General features: G+C 59.6%; 1 protein-coding gene across 2 annotated transcripts in view; it reads left to right on the top strand.

Moving 5' to 3' along the window:
- The first annotated feature begins 5,900 nt into the window (after nt 1-5,900).
- The window catches only part of Pax7 (paired box 7), an 88,291-nt gene continuing 76,158 nt past the window's right edge, over nt 5,901-18,033 (top strand). Inside the window, exons 1-4 of one of the 2 annotated variants that reach the window (XM_047516487.1) lie at nt 5,901-5,985; nt 8,492-8,727; nt 9,291-9,420; nt 10,251-10,379. In XM_047516487.1, coding sequence (XP_047372443.1) covers nt 5,901-5,985; nt 8,492-8,727; nt 9,291-9,420; nt 10,251-10,379 — 580 coding nt within the window. Of the gene's footprint in view, nt 5,986-8,491; nt 8,728-9,290; nt 9,421-10,244; nt 10,380-18,033 lie in introns of both variants that reach the window. The other variant, XM_047516483.1, reaches the window with a different exon arrangement.

Below are 18,033 nucleotides of genomic sequence, written 5' to 3'. Positions count from 1 at the left end.
GTACTGACTCCATGTTCGGGGTTCTGTTTGACCTGCCAGTAACCTTGGTCCCCAGAGGACACACACACAAAGGTTCACACAGCAACCTGTTGCCGAGCCCAGGTCTTCCCGCCTTTTCCCAAATCCAGATATGCGTTTATGCTGGGACCACTCACTAGTTTCTCGCCGGCGAACATTTATTGAGCATCTACTAGGGCACTTAGGGCAGAGTGATGAAGAACACCGAATGAGCCATCCTTGTCCTTTGCTCCAGTGCCCTCCTACCGAGTGGTCATGACCAAGAAGGGGCAGGGAGCAGGAGCCCTGGGGACCAACTGGAACACAATTCCATCAGGCTTCCCCTTGACAGCGAGCCAATCTGAGGCGGAGAGAACAGGCAGCGTTTGATCTTTTCATCCTCATTCCAGTCCCAGCCCCACGCCCCAGAGAAGCCTGGGGGCTGGAGGGAAGTTCGTCCGGGCTTGTGGGACTTTCCTGGAACTTGTGCACAGCCTGAGCGGCAGGCCTGCGGTGTGCTGGGCACCTGTGGCCCGCTTTGATTCCTTTAATGAAACACGCTGCTGGTTCCGTAGATGCTGTGCTGCGATATAAAGCGCCATCCAAAGGCAACGCGAAGAACCCGGGAGTGCTGGACTCAGTGCAGATAGGAACTTGGACTGTGATCTAACGGGCGGAGCAGCAGCCCCGTGGGATGTGACACTTGGTCTATTGAGCCGCTGCTGGAGTCTGGGAGGAGGCCTCCCTCGGGGCTCTGAAGGGCAAGGGGCGCAAGAAACTGAAACCCCACTGCACGCGCCCACCTAGGTCGGAGCTCACCAGCGCGCTGCTGTGTGCACGCCCATGCGTGTAGACACGCTCGCGTTGCACGCATGTGGCCTCGAGGTGCCCCTGCACACGGTTGCCTGCATCCTGCCCCGTTCTCTTTAGGCCGCTGGGACAGATGGGGCCACTCTCCTGTTCCTGAGACGGCCTTTTCCCCGCTCCAGACAGGAAGGGAGGGAAGGAAAACCAGGCTCGGGCAGAGAAGAAAGATGTGCACAGATATTGGGGACCCCCTGCAAAGACAGCCTGGACCCCGTCTCTGAAAAACCAGGAGGCAGTGAGCCAGAGAGGGAAGAACTCAGGAGGAGTTGGTCGGCAGTCCCCAAGGCCCAGGTGGGCAGGAGAGGCTTCCCGGCACCTCCTGGTTCCCCTCGAAGATTCAGCACCCCTCTTCCTTATTTCTAGAAACCCAGGAGGCAAAAGGCTCCCAGGGCCAGACTGAGAACAAGAAGGAGTAAGAAAAGGAGGAGAAGACTGAGGGAGGAAGGGGAAGAGGGGGGAAGGAGGAGAGGGGGAGGACGTTCAGGAGGAGAAAGAAGAGGGAAGAAAAGAAAGAGGGGCGAGGAGGAGGGAGCGGGAGGAGGGAGGAGAGCGGAGAGAGAGCAGGAGGGGAGGCAGGAGGCCGTGGAGAAAGAGGAAATGGAAGAGGAGGAAGAGAAAGGCCCAGGAGAGGCGAAGGAGGAGAGCAGTCAGGGCGGAGGAGGCCGGAGTGGGGGGCCTGCGCCCTGGCCTTCTCCACCTGGAGACCTGGGGCCCCAAGAGCACCACAAACTGTCAAGAGAGAAAACCACTCTCTCCCTTTCCTTCCGCTCAGGTCTGGGCAGGTATTTGGAGGCCCCTCTTGGAGAGTCCCACCTCCTCCTAGGGGAAGGGAGCGGGCCAGGGGTCCTTTGGAGGAGACCTCTCCCACCGCAGCCTGGGACTCCCGCCGGAGGACTCACAGGAGCCTGCAGAGGGCTCTTTGTTCGTGGATAGTCCTCTCTCGGCCACTCTACCCCCTGCTCTGGCCTTATCAACATTTGAGGACTGAATTGTCCATTTGTCCAACGCCCAGCCCCTCCCCGCAGAGGGGAGCTGGCCAGAACCTCAGAAAATGCAAAAAAAAAAAAAAAAAAAAAAAAAAAAAAAAAAAAAAAAAAAAAAAAAAACCCTGGTGCTCAAAGTGGATTTATCATCTTTAAAGAAAGATTTATTGGAGAATTGCTTTCAAAAGTGCTCACTGCCCAGGGTCTGGAGTGGACTGTTCTCTCCCTTGGGCAGGGGTGGAGGCCCTCGGCACTTGGGGGCAGGGAGGAGGGAGCCCCTTTGGCCTCCTACCCACGCACAGCCTGGAGGGAGCCGCGGAGGCCAGGTTTCCCCAATGGACTCGCCTGGCGTCTCGCTCGCCAATCCCGGGGCCTGTTCCCGCCGCCTCTTCCCTTTAATTGGGGTTGGAGGACTCCACTGGGAAACTTGGGGAGAAGACTTTCTGTTAGTGCTGTTTCTTTTTAAAAAGAGAAAAGGGTGTGTGTGCGGAAGATCTCGCGCCAGCCAGGGAAGGTGGAGGACACCCGAAGGGTGAGCCAGGCAGCACTGGTGGGGCAGGGATGCTGGGGGCGGGCAGCCCGGCGGCCCGAGACGCGCCTTCAGAGCAGGGCGAGCGGAGGAGGACCTGTCCTGAGGTCTCTGCCCCACCCCAGCTGAACCCAGGGACTGTCCGGGGGATTCAGCTCTGAGTTCCAGCCCACAGAGCAATGGCGGCCTGAAATACCTCAGGAAACCATGGAGATGGGGAGGCGGCAGAGGAGGCTGCCAGAGAACCAGGCTGGGGAGGAAAGAGGAGACCACAGACAGACTTTGGGGGGCAAAGGGAGGCAGAGAAGGAAAAAGAGTGTGTGAGACCCAGAAAGGGAGGGAGAGGGGGCGGGCGGGACACAGATGGACAGAGGGAGGGAGTGCAGGGGGCTGGAGGGGCGGCTGCCCCAGCAGATCCGCTCACAGCCCAGGCAGAAGCCCCTCGGAGCCTCAGGGGCGGCTGGAGGCTCGGGAGTTGATTGATGGCCGTGTGGGGAGAGGGTTTGGGCAGGCAGGCCAGGGAGGGCCAGGGAGGGGGAGCGGCCCGTCCCCAGGTGAACCCCCCTTTCCCCTGCGGGATGTGAAATCGCCATTTCACCCGCCACACTTCTTAATTGTTGCAAAAATCATTTGTGAAATTGGTCTCCAACAGGCGAGAACCGCCACGCTCATTCCGACAGACAAGCCCGCTTCCTCCCCCTGCCCAGGGCCCGGAGCCCCAGCCGCCCAACGCAGGGCCGCGAGGCCAGCGCAGGCCCCGGAGTCTGCCCCTGGCCTGGGTCGCCACGGGACCAGCGCCGCTCCCTCTGTGGGGGGTCTCCTCGAGGGCAAGGTGACCCGGGCGCAAGAGAGTTCCGAGGACCCTGCACCAGGGACCCGAGGTGCACACGCCACTGGGAGCCGCGCTGGCCGCCGCCAGCACAGGGGACAGACGGAGCCTCCAGGCGCACTCGCCAGGCCCTTCTGCCGACAAATTGGTGAAAACACACACTCACACCTTGCTTTTCAACCCAGGCAGAGGCAACCCGGATGTGACCCCATCACATGCAAACACAAACAGAGTCTCACTGAGAAACCCACATTGCTCAGACCGACCCCAAACAGACCTAGTAAACCCACCTGCCCCCGACACGCCCCTGCAGAAGCCGCACTGCCCACAAGCCCAGGGCCACTCCACAATGGAGCAGGTGCCTTAAACGTGCCAGGAAGGCAGGGAGCCGGGGATGGGCGGCTGGGCGGATGGCTATGGGATGTGGCATGGGAGGGTATTCTGGGTATGGATACATTGTACATGTGCAGGTGCCCACGTGTGTCTGCATAAGCATATCCACCTCTAAAGGCAGGCCAGCCCCCCAGTAAGTTCCCATCCTCCCTGACGCATTAGGGCTTCAAGCTTTCTCTGTGTCTCTCCTGGGGAAGGTCCCCATAACTCAGGCAGCCCCCTAAGCAAAACACCCTGGCGACCCCTTTCCAGTGTTTCCTGTTCAGTTCTGAGAGCTTGAGTTCAACAAGTATTTTTGAGCAGGGTCCTATTCCCAGGAAGCCCCCTAAAGTCTGAGAAGCCCCTAGTGCGAGGAAAAGGGGCTGTCGCTTGCTGAGAGGGTCAAAGGCACAGGTGAGGAGAGGGAAGGGGAGAGAGGGCTCTGGGCCAACCTGCAAGAGCCCCCAGGCCAAGACGAAGCTGACCCCAGGCGGGAGAGGGCAGGCGGCGAGCTCCAGGGCGGGGTTCTTTTTTGCTCATCGCCTCCAGCGCTGGGCCAGAGACGCTTTTCCCCTGGGAGACAAAGGACTGCATTTGTGGCGTCCTGTCCCGCTGGGAGGGCGTTTCGCCCCCCATTCATGTCCTGAGGCTGGGGCCACTGGTCACTCAGCCTCAGAGAGTGCAGAACTGTGGGGCCTCTGGTCACTTCTCCAACCCCGGACCATCTAATGGGGCTCCCTCCCCAACCCCCCAGCAGAGGAGCTCAGAGTTGGTATCAAGTTCTGACGTTCCCTCCCCTGCATCCCACCCCTTTTGGAGTCCCAGATCCACAGCACAGCCATACTGCACAGCCTGGGGACACCGGATGAACTGCCCACTCTAAAGAGATCCTGGGTTGCGGTCTGGGGCTTTAAGGAGGAGGGTAGGTCCTCCCAGCCCCCCACGGGCCTGGGCCAGGTTGAAGAGGAAGAGATGCGTCCCTAACTCTGGGCAGACCCAGTTTTCAAGCATTAAACCCAGATACAGTCACTCTGGCTGCAGCCAGGCAAGGACTGGACACCAGGGCTCTGACATTATTTCACAGAGTCGTAATCCCTCCCTTGATGACACCCGAGCTATTTCCCAGTGAGTCCAACTCGAGGAAATTTCAGAGCGTGTAAGATGAGGAAGGAGACATGAAATACGGCGGACTCTACCCTGTGAGGCCGGAGTAAAGGCGACAATCCAGGGAAGCGGCCCAACCGGAGGCGCGTTCCCATAGAGCGAGGACCGCAGAAAGCAGCGGTGGGCGACCAGAGGCTGGGGACCCGGCCGATCCGGCCCATTCATCAAAGGGAGACACTGGACAAAGTTGCCCCCCTCCCCTTTCCCCCAACCCCCAGCTCCCCGGCTCTGCTCTGTTTTCACGGGCAGGTTTCAAATTCTCCCCCCAAAACGAGGTCGAGTCGAGGATTAGAAGAGAGAAAAAAATATTCGTTGGCGATTTCTTTTCGTTATTGGTTCTCCACTGCCTTCCGTCCGGGCCCCCTTCGCTCCTCATGATAAAAGAAAAGTCCGAACCTATCAGATCTGTCGGCGGCCTCTCCTCCTCCTCCTCCTCCTCCTCCTCCTCCAGTTGAGCACTTTGGCACAACTTACCCAGCTGATCACTCGCGCCCCCTCGCTTTTCCTCTTCTAGTCCCCGACCCCGTCACTCCCGGTCGCCTCCCCTCAAGCCCCGAGACCCGGGGGGCGCTAGCTCTCTCCTCAAGTCTTCCCGGGGACCGGAGCGCGAGGGAGCCCGTGCGCAGGGGGTGGAGAAAGGCGCGGGGAGGAGGGAGGGAGCCGGGGAGAGCAGAACTATATAAATAAATAGGAAGAGAAATCCACTCTGCAGCCTCTGGGCTCAGGAACTTTGGCCCCCGAGCGCAAGAGCCGGTCGCTGGCCAGCCAGAGGCCGGGGCCCGGGATCCGGCCGCGTCCCCCAGTCCCCTCCGCCGCCGGGCCTGGTCGCCCAGTTCTGCCTGGCGCATCGGCGGCGCGCACAACTTCTGGCCGAGCCTCGCCGGCGGAGGCGGACTTGGGGTTGGAGTGTTTGTTTGTTTGAACTTCCTCGTCGCCACCTTCCTCCCCAGCCTCCGCCCCCACCGCGCCCCCCTCCCCAGCTTCGGGACGCGGCGGGCTGCAGCGGGGTGGGGGGCGGGGTGGGGAGCGTGCGGAGGGAGGAGGAAGAGGTTAAAAAAAGGAGGAGGAGGAGGAGGGAAGAAAGATCGCAGCAGGGGTAAAGGGAGCGGACGGGAAGCGATTTTTGCCGACTCTGGATTCGTCCCCGGCGTGCGCAAGAATGGCGGCCCTTCCCGGCGCGGTACCCAGGATGATGCGACCCGCTCCGGGGCAGAACTATCCCCGCACCGGCTTCCCTCTGGAAGGTAAGAGCGCCCGGGCTTGCCTGGCCTGCCTCCTCTGCCCGCAACTCAAGCTCCTTGGAGGTGGCAGTCTCCTGGGGGTGGCGGCGGCGCGGGCAGGAGCAGGGGCTCCGCTCCCCGTCTGGGTTCAAGTCGGGGCGCGGGACCCAGGAAGTTTCGGGGGCTGACACTTGTCGGTTTCTGCGTGGGTCTCACTGACCCGCGGCCTGGCTTCACAGGGTCGCGGACGGCTGGCCTTTACCCGCAGGGTGGGACTCCCGGTGGATCTCAGCCCCTTGTAACTCCCGGGGCTCCGGGGACTGCAGAGCTTGCTGCCCGCTTGCCACTCTTCGGACACTGCTTGCCCGGGAGTTTTCCAGCTCTCGGCGCCGCCGGCCCCGGTTTTCTACTCTCGTTTCAATTGTCCCTTCCGCTACCGGGACGGTCTTCCAATCCCTTTTATTCCGAAATACCAACAACGTGCGGTACTTGGTGTCCCCGCGGAGGCTCTCCGCTTCTTCCAAAGCAACTCTTCGGCCCTCCTGCTTTGGGGCCTGCCAACCAATTAATTTGAGCTCATAAATAGTAACGCTGTTTTCTCCCCAAAACTTTTCACTCGGGCTTCCGAACTCTGCAAATCTCCCGGGAGAGAACCTCAAGACAGCGAGCCGGCGCGGCCATGCGCGGCCCGGGGCAAAGTGCTTATTTCCAACGTGCCCTTCCCGACTCCATCCAGCAGCCGGGGAGAGCCGAGAGGATGGGCGGCGACCGGGCTCCCGGCTGAGAAAGGGCTGGGGGCGCCCGGCGGAGGCCCTTCCCCGCATTTTTTGTTCTGTCCTTTTTAAACTAAGGAAGAGCTTCAACCTGTCACTGGGGGATCATTTGGCTCCTGGGGGTGGGCAGCCCAGGGTGTCTTAGGGAAGTCGTTAGAAGCACGGGCGACTTTTATTTTTTAATCACTCTTCCTGTGATTGTATGAGCCCCTTGTGCGTGAGGAAGGGAGAGCAGGCAGGGAGCGGGTGGGCGAGCGGGCAGCCTGCGATCTGGGGAGGGGGGCCCCTCGGGCAGAGAGAAGGCGCCGGGGCCCTGAATTAGACCGAGGCGAAGAGAGCGGCTCCGTGATCAAGTGCGCGCGAGCAGCCACGCAGGCGGGAGGGCGCGCCAGCCCGGGGATTTGCCGCGGCACTCTGCTGTAGCGAATGCAAGTAAAACAGGCTGCCGCGGACGCGCGGCGGATTAGAACAATATTTGCCCAACATGACGCAGAATACTGAGAAGAGCCGAGTGCCGGTCGCTAAAGAGGCTCTTGAATATAAAGTTGGGCGCTCGAGAGCTCTCCAGCGCTAATGGCATATCCCGCCACGGAGACCGAGTGACTCTGACTTGGCGACGCACGATTTCTGATTAAATCCGAGGGTGGCTTCAGACACCTACTTTTACAAAGAGAGGTGGGGGGCCCGGGAGAGTGAGGGAGGGGGCGGTAGGAACAGCCCTGCAGCCGGGCCTCTCCTCGCCCCCTCCCTTCCAATTATACCGTCAGCTCCCTCCACTCCGGCGGCTGTGAAATCGTTCTAATCTTCCAGATCTCCGCAGCCGCCGAGTCCCCAAATTGGGGGGATCGAGGCCGGATTAGTGCACCGGGTGTCCCCCAACCTTCTGTGAGAAAATCGTGTAGACTTTGCATTAAGGCGACCCGTGCCTGCCGTTCTCCTTCTCCAGAACACACGGGGGGTGTCTGCCTCTCTGGTTCCCAAAGTCACCCGCACCCTTGGGACTGTGGCCCATCTGTGTTCAGGCAGAGTCTGCAGGAACAGTTCATGGGTTTCTGAGACCAAGCGGGATATTCTGGCTTTTGCTGGCAGTGGCGGGTGTCCCCAAACAAGGGAATCCCCCAAGGGACAGCCAGGTGCCTCTGGAGCCAGAACCTACCGCACTGTGTCATAGCCCCTGGGCTGCTCAGCCAGGGGTAGGGCAGGTTGCTGCCCAGCAGTAAATGCTGGTCATCAACCAACCCTTCTAACCGCCAATAAACTGGCTCAGTCATGACTCCTGGGAGCACAGAACTGATCTGATGGCCACAGCTCATCAGTTACTGGCCTCTCTGAGAGGAAGGCAGACCAGTGACCCAAGCCATGGCCTGGGGGACAGAGAGCCATTGCCCCAGAGATCCCTAGAGAGCCACCATGCTTATTCCTCTGCAGTCCCTCTGCCTCTCTCAGCTCCTCAGGGGCAGTCAAACTGGCCAGGTGTGTCTCATTCCCTTCGGCGAGGCTGGAGTGTGTGGGGGACACAGCGTTATGGAGGCACTTGCAGTCATGACCCCTGCCTCCATCCCTGCAGGTCCTCCCTCAGCTTCATGACAGCTCTTTCCCCACCTCCAGATCACCCGAGCAGCTCTGAATGTGAGGGGATCCCGGGTCAGGGGTCTTGGGGCGCAAGCAACCCTGCGTCCTTCCGGGAGTGCGGTCGGGCTCGGCTCCTCCCTGTCCTCACCCGGGTCTCTGTGTGCTCATCTCCCCTCCTTCTCCAGTGTCCACCCCGCTTGGCCAAGGCCGAGTCAATCAGCTTGGTGGGGTCTTCATCAACGGGCGCCCCCTGCCTAACCACATCCGCCACAAGATTGTGGAGATGGCCCATCACGGCATCCGGCCCTGTGTCATCTCCCGCCAGCTGCGCGTCTCCCATGGCTGTGTCTCCAAGATTCTCTGCCGCTACCAGGAGACCGGGTCCATCAGGCCTGGGGCCATCGGCGGCAGCAAGCCCAGAGTGAGTGTCTGTGCCACAGAGGCTGGCAGCCGGCCTTCCCATGGCCCGGGACCCTGGCTGCCACCCCTCGCAGTACTCAAGTGTGACATCCAGCAGCCTCTGTGCTTCCCCTGGGAAGTATGGTGGGAGAGTGTCCCCAGCCCCCAGCCAAGTCCCCATTATTTCCCCATTATTTGCATTTCTCGGGAGTGGGAATAACTGTGGTCTAGATTGTCCCAGACTTTGAGGCTAATAAGCTATCTCTGGACTGTCCCTGCAACTGACCCAAGTCTCTGCTGGCACCCCAAACCAGGGGACATCTCTCAGTCTTTCTGAGATGGTGAGGGGAGGTCCTGGGGGTCCTAATTAGGTTCTGTTCTATTACCTCTCCCTGCCCCCCGCCCCAGCTGCCATTCTGGGAGCCAGGAACTAATTTCTTGAAAGAATAGAGCCAGTCTTTGAAGGGGAACATGGTGACCAAAGCCACCAGCCTGGCCTGGGGCTCTTGGGAGGTTGGTATTAAAAGTCTCTCCCTTCCCCCACCCCATCTGTCCACTCCTGCTCTCCCACCTCCACCTCTGAAGCAGGTGGCGACTCCGGATGTGGAGAAAAAGATCGAGGAGTACAAGAGGGAAAACCCGGGCATGTTCAGCTGGGAGATCCGGGACCGGCTGCTGAAGGACGGGCACTGTGATCGCAGCACCGTGCCCTCAGGTGAGAAGGCAGCTGAGCCGGTAGACCTTGCCCTCAGTCGTGCATGGGGACGAGGAGAGAAAGAGCAGGGAGTGATGGTTCCCAGGGACCTTGGAGCAGAGTTGGGAGCAAGAGGGAGCAAGAAGGCAGAGGAGAGCAATCAGGAGCCCGACAGAAAGGAGATGAGCAGAGGAGAAAGTTAGGAGAGAAGAGAGGGAAGGAAGAAAGCGAGGAAGGAGAAGGAAAGGCAGGCAGGCAGGTGGGGAGGGAGGGAGGAAGGGAGAGAGGGCCAGAAGTTAACCCAGAGGAGCTCCCTTTCTGGAAGTGGCCCAGAGGAGAGACCTACCCCAGGAGGGTTGATGTCCAAGGTCTTTCCTGGACTCCTTTCCCCAAATCATTTCCATTCTGTTGCTACCACCAACCACCAGTGAGTCCCACATTCAGAGGCCCCAAACCATCATAACAGGGAAAGTAGGTGTGTGTGTGTGTGTGTGTGTGTGTGTGTGTCCATGTGCATTCAGGCATGCAGGGCCAGGACACACCTGAACCTGGGCAAGGCAGCAGCAGGGGTTGGGGACACTTCCCGGAGGCCCTCTGGCAGTGGGTGTGGACTAGAGTGCATCCAGGGTGTGCAGTAGGGTGGGATGTGTATGGGAAGGCACCCAGTGGTTGCCTCAGGTGTGGCAAGGGTCCCTAAGTGGGTGGTTCTTTGAGTGGGTGCAAATGCTAACTGCCTTCCGGAGGGGTGTGTGAGTGAGGGGGTCCCCGACTTCTTCCAGGTCAGGCCCCGCAGCCTCTTTTGCCCCAACAACTTATACTCCCTCTTTGGCCTTTGAATTTCTGAGGTTTAGTGAGTTCGATTAGCCGCGTGCTCAGAATCAAGTTCGGGAAGAAAGAGGAGGAGGACGAAGGGGACAAGAAGGAGGACGATGGCGAGAAGAAGGCCAAACACAGTATCGATGGCATTCTGGGCGACAAAGGTAGGAAACCGCCAGGGCTCCGCGACAACGGAGCCACATTTTCCCACGCTCCTCGTGTGGCCTCGTGGCTCGCTCCCGCTGCCCCGGTACCGCGGTCACAACTCGTGGGGGAAAACTCGAGGGCAGTTGGCAGCCCGGGCCTTTCAGGCTGTGCGGAGAGCGCCCCCTCCGTGCGTCCCCGGGCCGGGCGGGGGGCAGATCCCGCATCTCCTCTGCGTCTCCAGGCACCGGGCTGCGGCCAGGAGCGCCGTGCGCCGCGGAGCGCCGTGCGCCGCGACTGTGCAGCCCCTGCGCGCGGGGTCTGCCCTGGTCGGTCCGTGCGTCCTCCGGGGCCGGTGTTTGGGCTGCTAGTCCCGGTGTTGATCAATTATTTATAGGAAACTTGGGGAAGGCGGGGAGGGGCGAGGAAGGAGGAGCTGGCCCGCGGATCTCTAAATGAATTTGTTAACCAGACCCGCACACGTCTCTAAACGGTCCCTTGAAACCCCGCCTGACAGTTGACTGACCGCTGCAATCAATAAAAATTAGCGAGGGCGGCCGCCTGACTCAGCCTGCGTCGCCAAGGCACAGTGGCGGGCGCAAGGGTGCTTTCCTCTCCGGCGTTCGCGGGTGGGGCGGGGAGTTGAGGCCAAGTTCCCAGATGTCCTCCCGGGCGGGGGCATTCAGGCGACGCACACCCTCTCCCCACCTTGGCAAGACTTGGGCGCGGGCTGGAGTCTGCACAGCGCCCAGCGTTACCCTGCGATCCGAGGAAGGCGTTTTCTCTTTCAAGCGCCTGCACGCCCGGGGAAGGGGATTGTGCTTTTGTTACTGAAGGGAGAAGTTTCCGAGGAGGAAGGGACAGACTGCCCGGCGCCCCCTCCCTCGCAGTCCTCCGGGAGACTCGGTCTGTGTGCATGAGGGGCGGAGGGAGAAGTGGAAATGGAAGACCCAGAGCCACAAAGACTGATCTGGGGGAAGAAGGGGCCCCCAAACACACGCAGGGAGTCGCAGGCAGAGAATCGGAAAGACAGTGGTCGGAGGAACCTGCGAAACCAGCCTTTGGGAAAAGTGGGCGAGCAGTTTTGTGGCGTCTCCTTCCACAGGTTTCTCCCGGGCGCCCCTCTCGGAGCCTTCCGGGCGTTCCAGGCCCAGGTCTCCCTCCAGTTCTTCGTTGTCCCTCCCAACCTTGAAGATGAACTTCACAGACAAAGCCCGCTTCCAAAGACAACTCCCAGCGAGGGAGGCCCAGCCCCCACCGGCCCAGGCCGAGGGGGAAGGATTGGGGGGCGGGCAGCCCCGTGTGAGAGTTCTCTGTGCCGGGCAGGGGCGGGCTATTGACATTCAGGGCCCCGAGTGGAGCGGCAGTCCCGCCCGGGACAAAGGGCGAGGGAAGAAAGGGAGCGAGCTGAGCGCGGCACCCCGCTGCGCCGGGGCTGCCGAGGGGCCTGGATCTGCCGGAGAAGGCAGCCCTGCACTCTAAGTAGCCCCTGGCTTGACAGGACCCCCGCCCCAGACCCCTGGGCCCCCTGCGGGGGGTGGGACCCCGTGCTTACTTTAGTTCCTTTCGGAAAGACTATTTGGTCCTTTTTACAGGAGTGGGGGTCTGGGGAATGGTCTTTCCCAAATATTCCACCCCTGACACTTCTCTGAGAGTCATCCCAGGGAGAAGTGGAGGGGGGGGTCTGGATTTATCTGGAAAGACTTCAGGGGCGGGGTCTGTCTGTGTGTCTGGGGTATTTCCAATTCAGTCTGTGAGGAAGTACAAATAGGTAAATTTTCTCTGAGAGAGAAGGAAAAAGAAAGGAAAGGGGAAAGAGAGAGGAGGGGAACCATGGGGTTCCTTGGACCCCAGGGAATCTGGGGACTTCCAGAGCTGGTCTGGGCTTATGAAACCAGTGAGCAGGCCACTTCGCTGGAGAGAGGTTTTCCCGCTAGAAAAGCCAGGAAACTCTGAGTCTCCAGGGGTCAAAAGAGCAGCCTGGTGGCTCCAGATGGGGAGGCTGAAGACACAGGTGCGGCCTCTCTGAGGAGCTGCCCAAGCGGATGACCTCATGGGGCGGGCCTGCGTCCAGAAAGCCCTCAGTGTTTGAGTGATGATGGGCGCGGGAGACGCTGTGATGTGCTGGATGGTCCCCGAGCCTCTGCATCTCTCTCCATGTCACTGTTCATCCACCCCCCTTGGGGTCCAAATGCCCTGGCGCTTGTATCTGTGCCAGTGGGTTCTACCGGTGTGCAGGGTGACCTACACGGTGTCCATGGGTTTTTGATGGAGCAGAGGAGAGGCCGCTATCTATCCATCTCTGGACAAATTGTATCGGTTTCCTGTTCGAGTGTGGGGTGGTCAGCAGGCATCCTGATGAACCCCTCACCTCCTTCCCAGACCCTGGACATCAGTGTCATGGCCAAGTTAAAGGTGGGGGAAAAAAAAAAAAAACAAAAAAAACACAAAAAAAAAAACCAGCCTCTACCCCAGCTGTCCAGAGCAGGAGAGGCAGAGAGGCCCCACGGGCAGAGCAGGGGGAGGGGTGCACACCCACAACTTTGTTTTTTGGCTTCTTGGTCTTGACAAATGCTTTCTCCGGGGGTTGCCCCTCTCGTGGCAGGGAGCCGCCAAAGAAGGGGTTTAAGAGCTCTCTTCTTTAAGCGCTAAAGAGAGATCCCTCCCTGAGTCCGTTTTTCCCTATCGTCCGCTTGGCATTTAATAATGTTAAGACTTATTAGAGCTGGTAATGAAAACTGGGGCTGTTGAATAGGAAACTGTGTTGGAGAGGGGTGTAATAGCTTCCAGGCATGGTAAGAAACTATTTATCCGCAATCAGTCCTCACTCTCAGAGTTTGAAGCACAAACGTTAAGTTGAAGGGTTTTAAAGCAGATTAAATTGAGCTTTTATTTCTGTGCACTTTCATCTCTGAACGGCTCACTCCTGCTCCCCTTGGGCTGATATTCATGAGACTGCTCGTGTTTTTTTTTTTTTTTTTTTTTTTCCTTTTTGCTCTCATCCTTGTTAAGACTGAGTTATTAGGATTGTTGCTTGTGTGAATTCTCAGACCACTGCCGGTAGGTGCTCCGGCCCAGATCTGCTCACCTGTACCCTACCTCCTCCCTGCCCCCATCCACGTAGGCTCGATCCTCTACACCCCTTTCTCCAAGGATCAGGGGGTAGGCAGGCCAGGGAGCCAACAGGAAGAAGGTCTGAGGAGCAAAGAGGCAGAAAAAAAGATCCTAGAATCTGGGCTGGAGAGATTCTAGTGAGGAACTTGCATAGGGGCTTGCCTGTCTTAGGAGCTGGGTCCGGGCGAAGGAATCGGCAGTAATGTACACAACAATAGCAACAGAAACCCACGGCAACCCTAAAGCCTGGGCATCTGTCCGGGCACAAGTTGAAGCTGCAGTTGACCAGATTGGACACCAGGCTCCACTTTAGTCTCCTGGACCCCAAGCCCAATGAGGTTACAATGATCATGAAACACTGAAGAAAGTTCCAGGAGTTGTTCTCCTGTGGCCAGAAAAACACTCTGGAAGTCAAGAGTCCCCTAGGAGAATTTGCAGATTTTCTGGGTCTGAAAGATCATCGTGGGAGGGTTGGGGGGGTCTCGGGGAGGGATGGAGGCCAGATTTGGTTTTCTTGGCCTTTCTCCTTAATTTCTTTTTAAGGCAGTAAACGTACAGGTGCGGAGTGCGAAGGGTCGGTAGAAGATGGGGAAGGAGGGGAGAGCCGGAGTGTGGGTTTTAGACACTTGTAAAGGGAGGTGGGAAACAATTTAATTTGGCAGCAGCGATCGCGCTAATGCGGTTTTCGGTGGTTTGCTACAGTGGAGGAAGCTGTTTTGATTGTGTGTACAAGGACCTGCCAAATTTAATTAGGCTCCGGGGGAGCGAATGAATAGGGGAAGGGGGGCACGGCTCCCCATAGCCCACACTCCCCCCCTCCTGGGCTTCACACCTGGAAGGGACATTGTTGAGGGTGTAGGTGAAGACGCTGAGAGGGAGGGGTCCGGGAGGGAGCCGGGCCTCGGAAGAGGGGGCGAGGGAGGGGCCGCAGAGCGTCCATTTATCAAGAAACAATCTGCATTGATTTAAACCAACAAGTTCTCTCCTCTGTAAATGTGTGTTTAGAGAAAGGTAATTGACACTCCACCAAATCAAAGGATTACCCCGGGTTGGCAATCTAATCAAACAGAGTCCAGGCGGGATTTGAAGCTGTTCAGAGTGGGATCAGCTTCGCATAATGGGGGCTCCGAGGAAGATGGGAGGGTGTCAGGCAATTCCCCGGCTTTAGGCTGCGCTCGGCGGTGGATATTCCGAGGCCAGAGGGAAAGAGGGAGGGGGCCCGGGAGGCCCGGCGGCCGGGGCGGGGGTGGAGCGGGAGGGCTGCGCAGCGCGGCGCGTCCCGGGGGAGGGGGCCCCCGGCGAGGGGCGAGCCCACACTGGGCCGACAAGGCTCCCCCTTTTCTTCCCTCCATCCCCCCAACCGGAGGAGAGGGGGCGGGAGGGAGCTGCGACTAGCGAAGAACAACGGCGCGGAGATAACTATTACAAAGGCGAACACTGGCGCTCGCGCGCGCAGCCCCAGAACCCGCGGTAAATAAACAAAGTCGGCAAACTGTGCGCCAGATAAACTCGCGCCTAAATCGAGTGTGACGGGCAAGGGGAGAAGAGACAGAGGAGATAAGCTTGGAGGGGGAACGAACGAGCATAATCTAATAGAAGACGTTTAGAAAACAAACTTTAAACAAGGGCGAACAGGCGAGCGGCGCGTAATTATCCGCCCCCGAGTGCGGGGAAGCCGTCGGGGGACCGCGAGGGGGCGGCGGGTCTGCGGGCCGCCGAGGCGCTGTGCTGGGGGGTGCCCTTCGCACTCCACGGGGAACCCGGAGAGGGTCCCCCGGGCGCGCCAGGAGAGGGGCTCGGCTCCCCGGGGGAGGCTCGGGCGCAGCCCCCGTCTCCGATGGCAGGCGCGTCGGAAGGAGCGGGTCCCCCGCCGCGAGGGCGCGCGGGCTTTGTGTTCACCTCGGGGCACGCACCGCCACACACCGGCTGTTTCAAGGCGTTTGTACCTAAAAGACTCGTGTGCACGGCGCAGCAGTTAAAGGAATTAGATATTTACCAGTTTGAAATAAGCCTGGCTAAGAAGAGAGGAGAGAGACATTGAAAAGATGAGGCTGGGGGAAGACTTCAAACGAATTCATCATTTGGAATGGTGGAAGGGAGATTTACCAGACAGTATTGGGAAGTTATTTAGATATTAATAACACATTTTCCTGAGGCGCGACCACGGCAGCCATCTGCGCTGCTCTCCGAGCTATTTGGCTGGGTAAAATATGGGCGTCTCAAATGTTGGGACGAGATAACGCAATCAGGCTAACCCCGGTCCTAAGACTGCATCGCGGCGTTAAACCCGGATTAACCTCCCCCACCCTGGCCGCCCCCTCCCCTTCGCAGCTTTCCAAATTTTCAGTGGAATTTACATGGAGGGATTTAAAAGCATATATAACAGTAGACTTAAAGCAGTAAGGTGATTATTTGGGCCTTTTTTTCTTTCCTTAAGGAATGTTTTTCTGAAAATGATAGTTGTCACACACTCTAAAAAAATAATATTATGTAAAACGTATTTTTAATAGAGAGATGGGGGCTGAGCAAATGAAATTTCCTTGCAGGTGACCTCTTTGGAGTTCCTGTTTAGCTTTATTTTATCACTATCAACAAAGTCGACAGAGGCTTCGTTTTATAGTCCCCGGAAGGGTATCTGAGGATAGAAACATGAAATGGACCAAGTCCTGGCTTTGGCCCTGGAAGCGCCTGGTCTAAGCCGGACACGATTCATCCCGCAGAAGGGACAATGCCTGGCTAGGGAAGCGTTCCTGCACAGGGGGGAGACCCCAAAAGGAAGGTCCTTCAGGGGCTCTAGGGCCTTGAAGGCCGTGACTAAGGGGGAGCACATTCCAGGAATTCCAGAAAAGTAGCTCTTCTTCCCTCCCACTCTAGACTAATGGGGTAATTAGGAAGCGGAGTCGAGGACGGGGTGAGAGATTCTAGAAGGTGGGGTGCCCCTCAGGTTCTGCAGTCCTGGCCCTTCGCTCTGCTTCTCCCCCTCCCCCTCCCCCCCACTCCGGCTGAAAGAGGAAAAGGTGGAAATGGGGTCAGCACTTTCTGACCTGCTCTGGAGGGATTGGCCCCACTGGGGTCGGGCAGGGGAGGGAGGGAACTCGCCTTTCCAAATCGAATCAAGGCAGAACGGTGACCTAAGGGGGAAACTTCGCCATTAATAGATAGATCTCTCCAAAACTTCAAACAAAGTGGGGTGGGGGAGAGGTGAGGCCGGGAAGGGGTCCGGAGAAAGCGCAGGGGGACTCCTAGCCTGCGGAGGGGAGGGGCTTGAGGAGGAAGAGAGGGGTCGAGGGCAAAGGGGAGGTGGGGGCCAAAGGAAGGGGTGTGGGGACGGGTGCAAAGCGGGGTGGGCCGCAGATGCAACTGCAGCCCCTGGGGAGCGGAAAATCCTCCACCCGCCACTGCAGCCTGCGAGGGGTGAGGGGAAGTCGCGTGTGCCCCAACCCAGCTCCGAAGCCCGCGGTGGCATTCCTGGCGCTTTCGGCAGCTAAGCTGAGTCAGGGTGCGTCGTAAGGCGCCGGGAGGCCGCGGCCGGGCTCTGCATGCCTGCTGCAATGCGGCGACCCGGGTCCCCGCGTCTGCGGGTCAGTGGAGGGACCCCTCAGTGACTTGGCCGCCGGGACCCTAGCGCAGCGCTGGGCTTGAGCCCGGGCGCAGACCGAGGGAGGGGTGGGAAGAGGCGGTGGAGACAGGGGGCCACCGGGGTGGGATGGAATGTCCGAGAGGACGCGCGTCAGCAGAGACCCCAGCGAGCGCCGGGCGCGCGAGAGGAGAACGTGCCCCGAGCTCTGCTCGAGGACTCGGCGAGGCCAGGGGCCCGGAGGCGCTGCGCGACGGCAAGGAAGACAAAGGGACGCGGAGTCACCGAAAGGCTGGCCCGGGGCCTGGCGGATCGGGAGAGACAGGGCCGTGGAGCGGAGCCGCAGGAGCGCGCGGGCGGAGAGGGCGAGCGGCGGGGAAGGCGGGAGGCGGGAGCCGGGCCGCCCTTTTGATCCTCCGCCGCTTCTCCTTATCAGAAGCGCTTTCGGTGACACCGGCACAAAGGCAGTTCATCATATTACAGCGCGGCCCGGCGGCTCGCTGCCATCCCGCCGCTTAATTAGAGGCGGGCGCGCTGGGCCGGCGGGGCGGGCGGGAGGCCGACGGGGAGCCGGGCGCCCGGCAGGGCCGCCCGCGCGCCTGGCGGTGTCGGACGCTGAGCCAGGGGGCGGGGACCCTCATTCAGAGCGTCGCTAAATAAACACGCCAGCCCGGGTTTCGCTGCCGGGAGAGGGAGGCTCGCCGCCTTCCGGTGTAGCAACCGCCCCTTCTAAGTTCTCGGCTTTGAGAAGGGGCGGTGCTCAGGCCACTGTCCCCGCTCCCAGGCTGCGCGCGGGTAAGGGCGAGGCGACACCCCAGCCCACTCGTGCTGCTCCGGGTCCGGCTACCGGCGGTTGAGTGTTCGATTCCCTTGTTGGACCGTCTATACTCCCGGTCTTCGTCTAAACCCGGGTGTCGGGGCTGGAGGGCCCCCAAGGGACCCCGCAGGAACCAAGTGCACAGTTCGTGAGGGGGTACTGTCCA

The sequence above is a fragment of the Sciurus carolinensis genome, chromosome 1, assembly GCF_902686445.1.
Source record: "Sciurus carolinensis chromosome 1, mSciCar1.2, whole genome shotgun sequence".
Lineage (NCBI taxonomy): Eukaryota > Metazoa > Chordata > Mammalia > Rodentia > Sciuridae > Sciurus > Sciurus carolinensis.
Note: the sequence above shows the minus strand (reverse complement) of the source record. Positions and strands in the feature narration are given on the sequence as shown.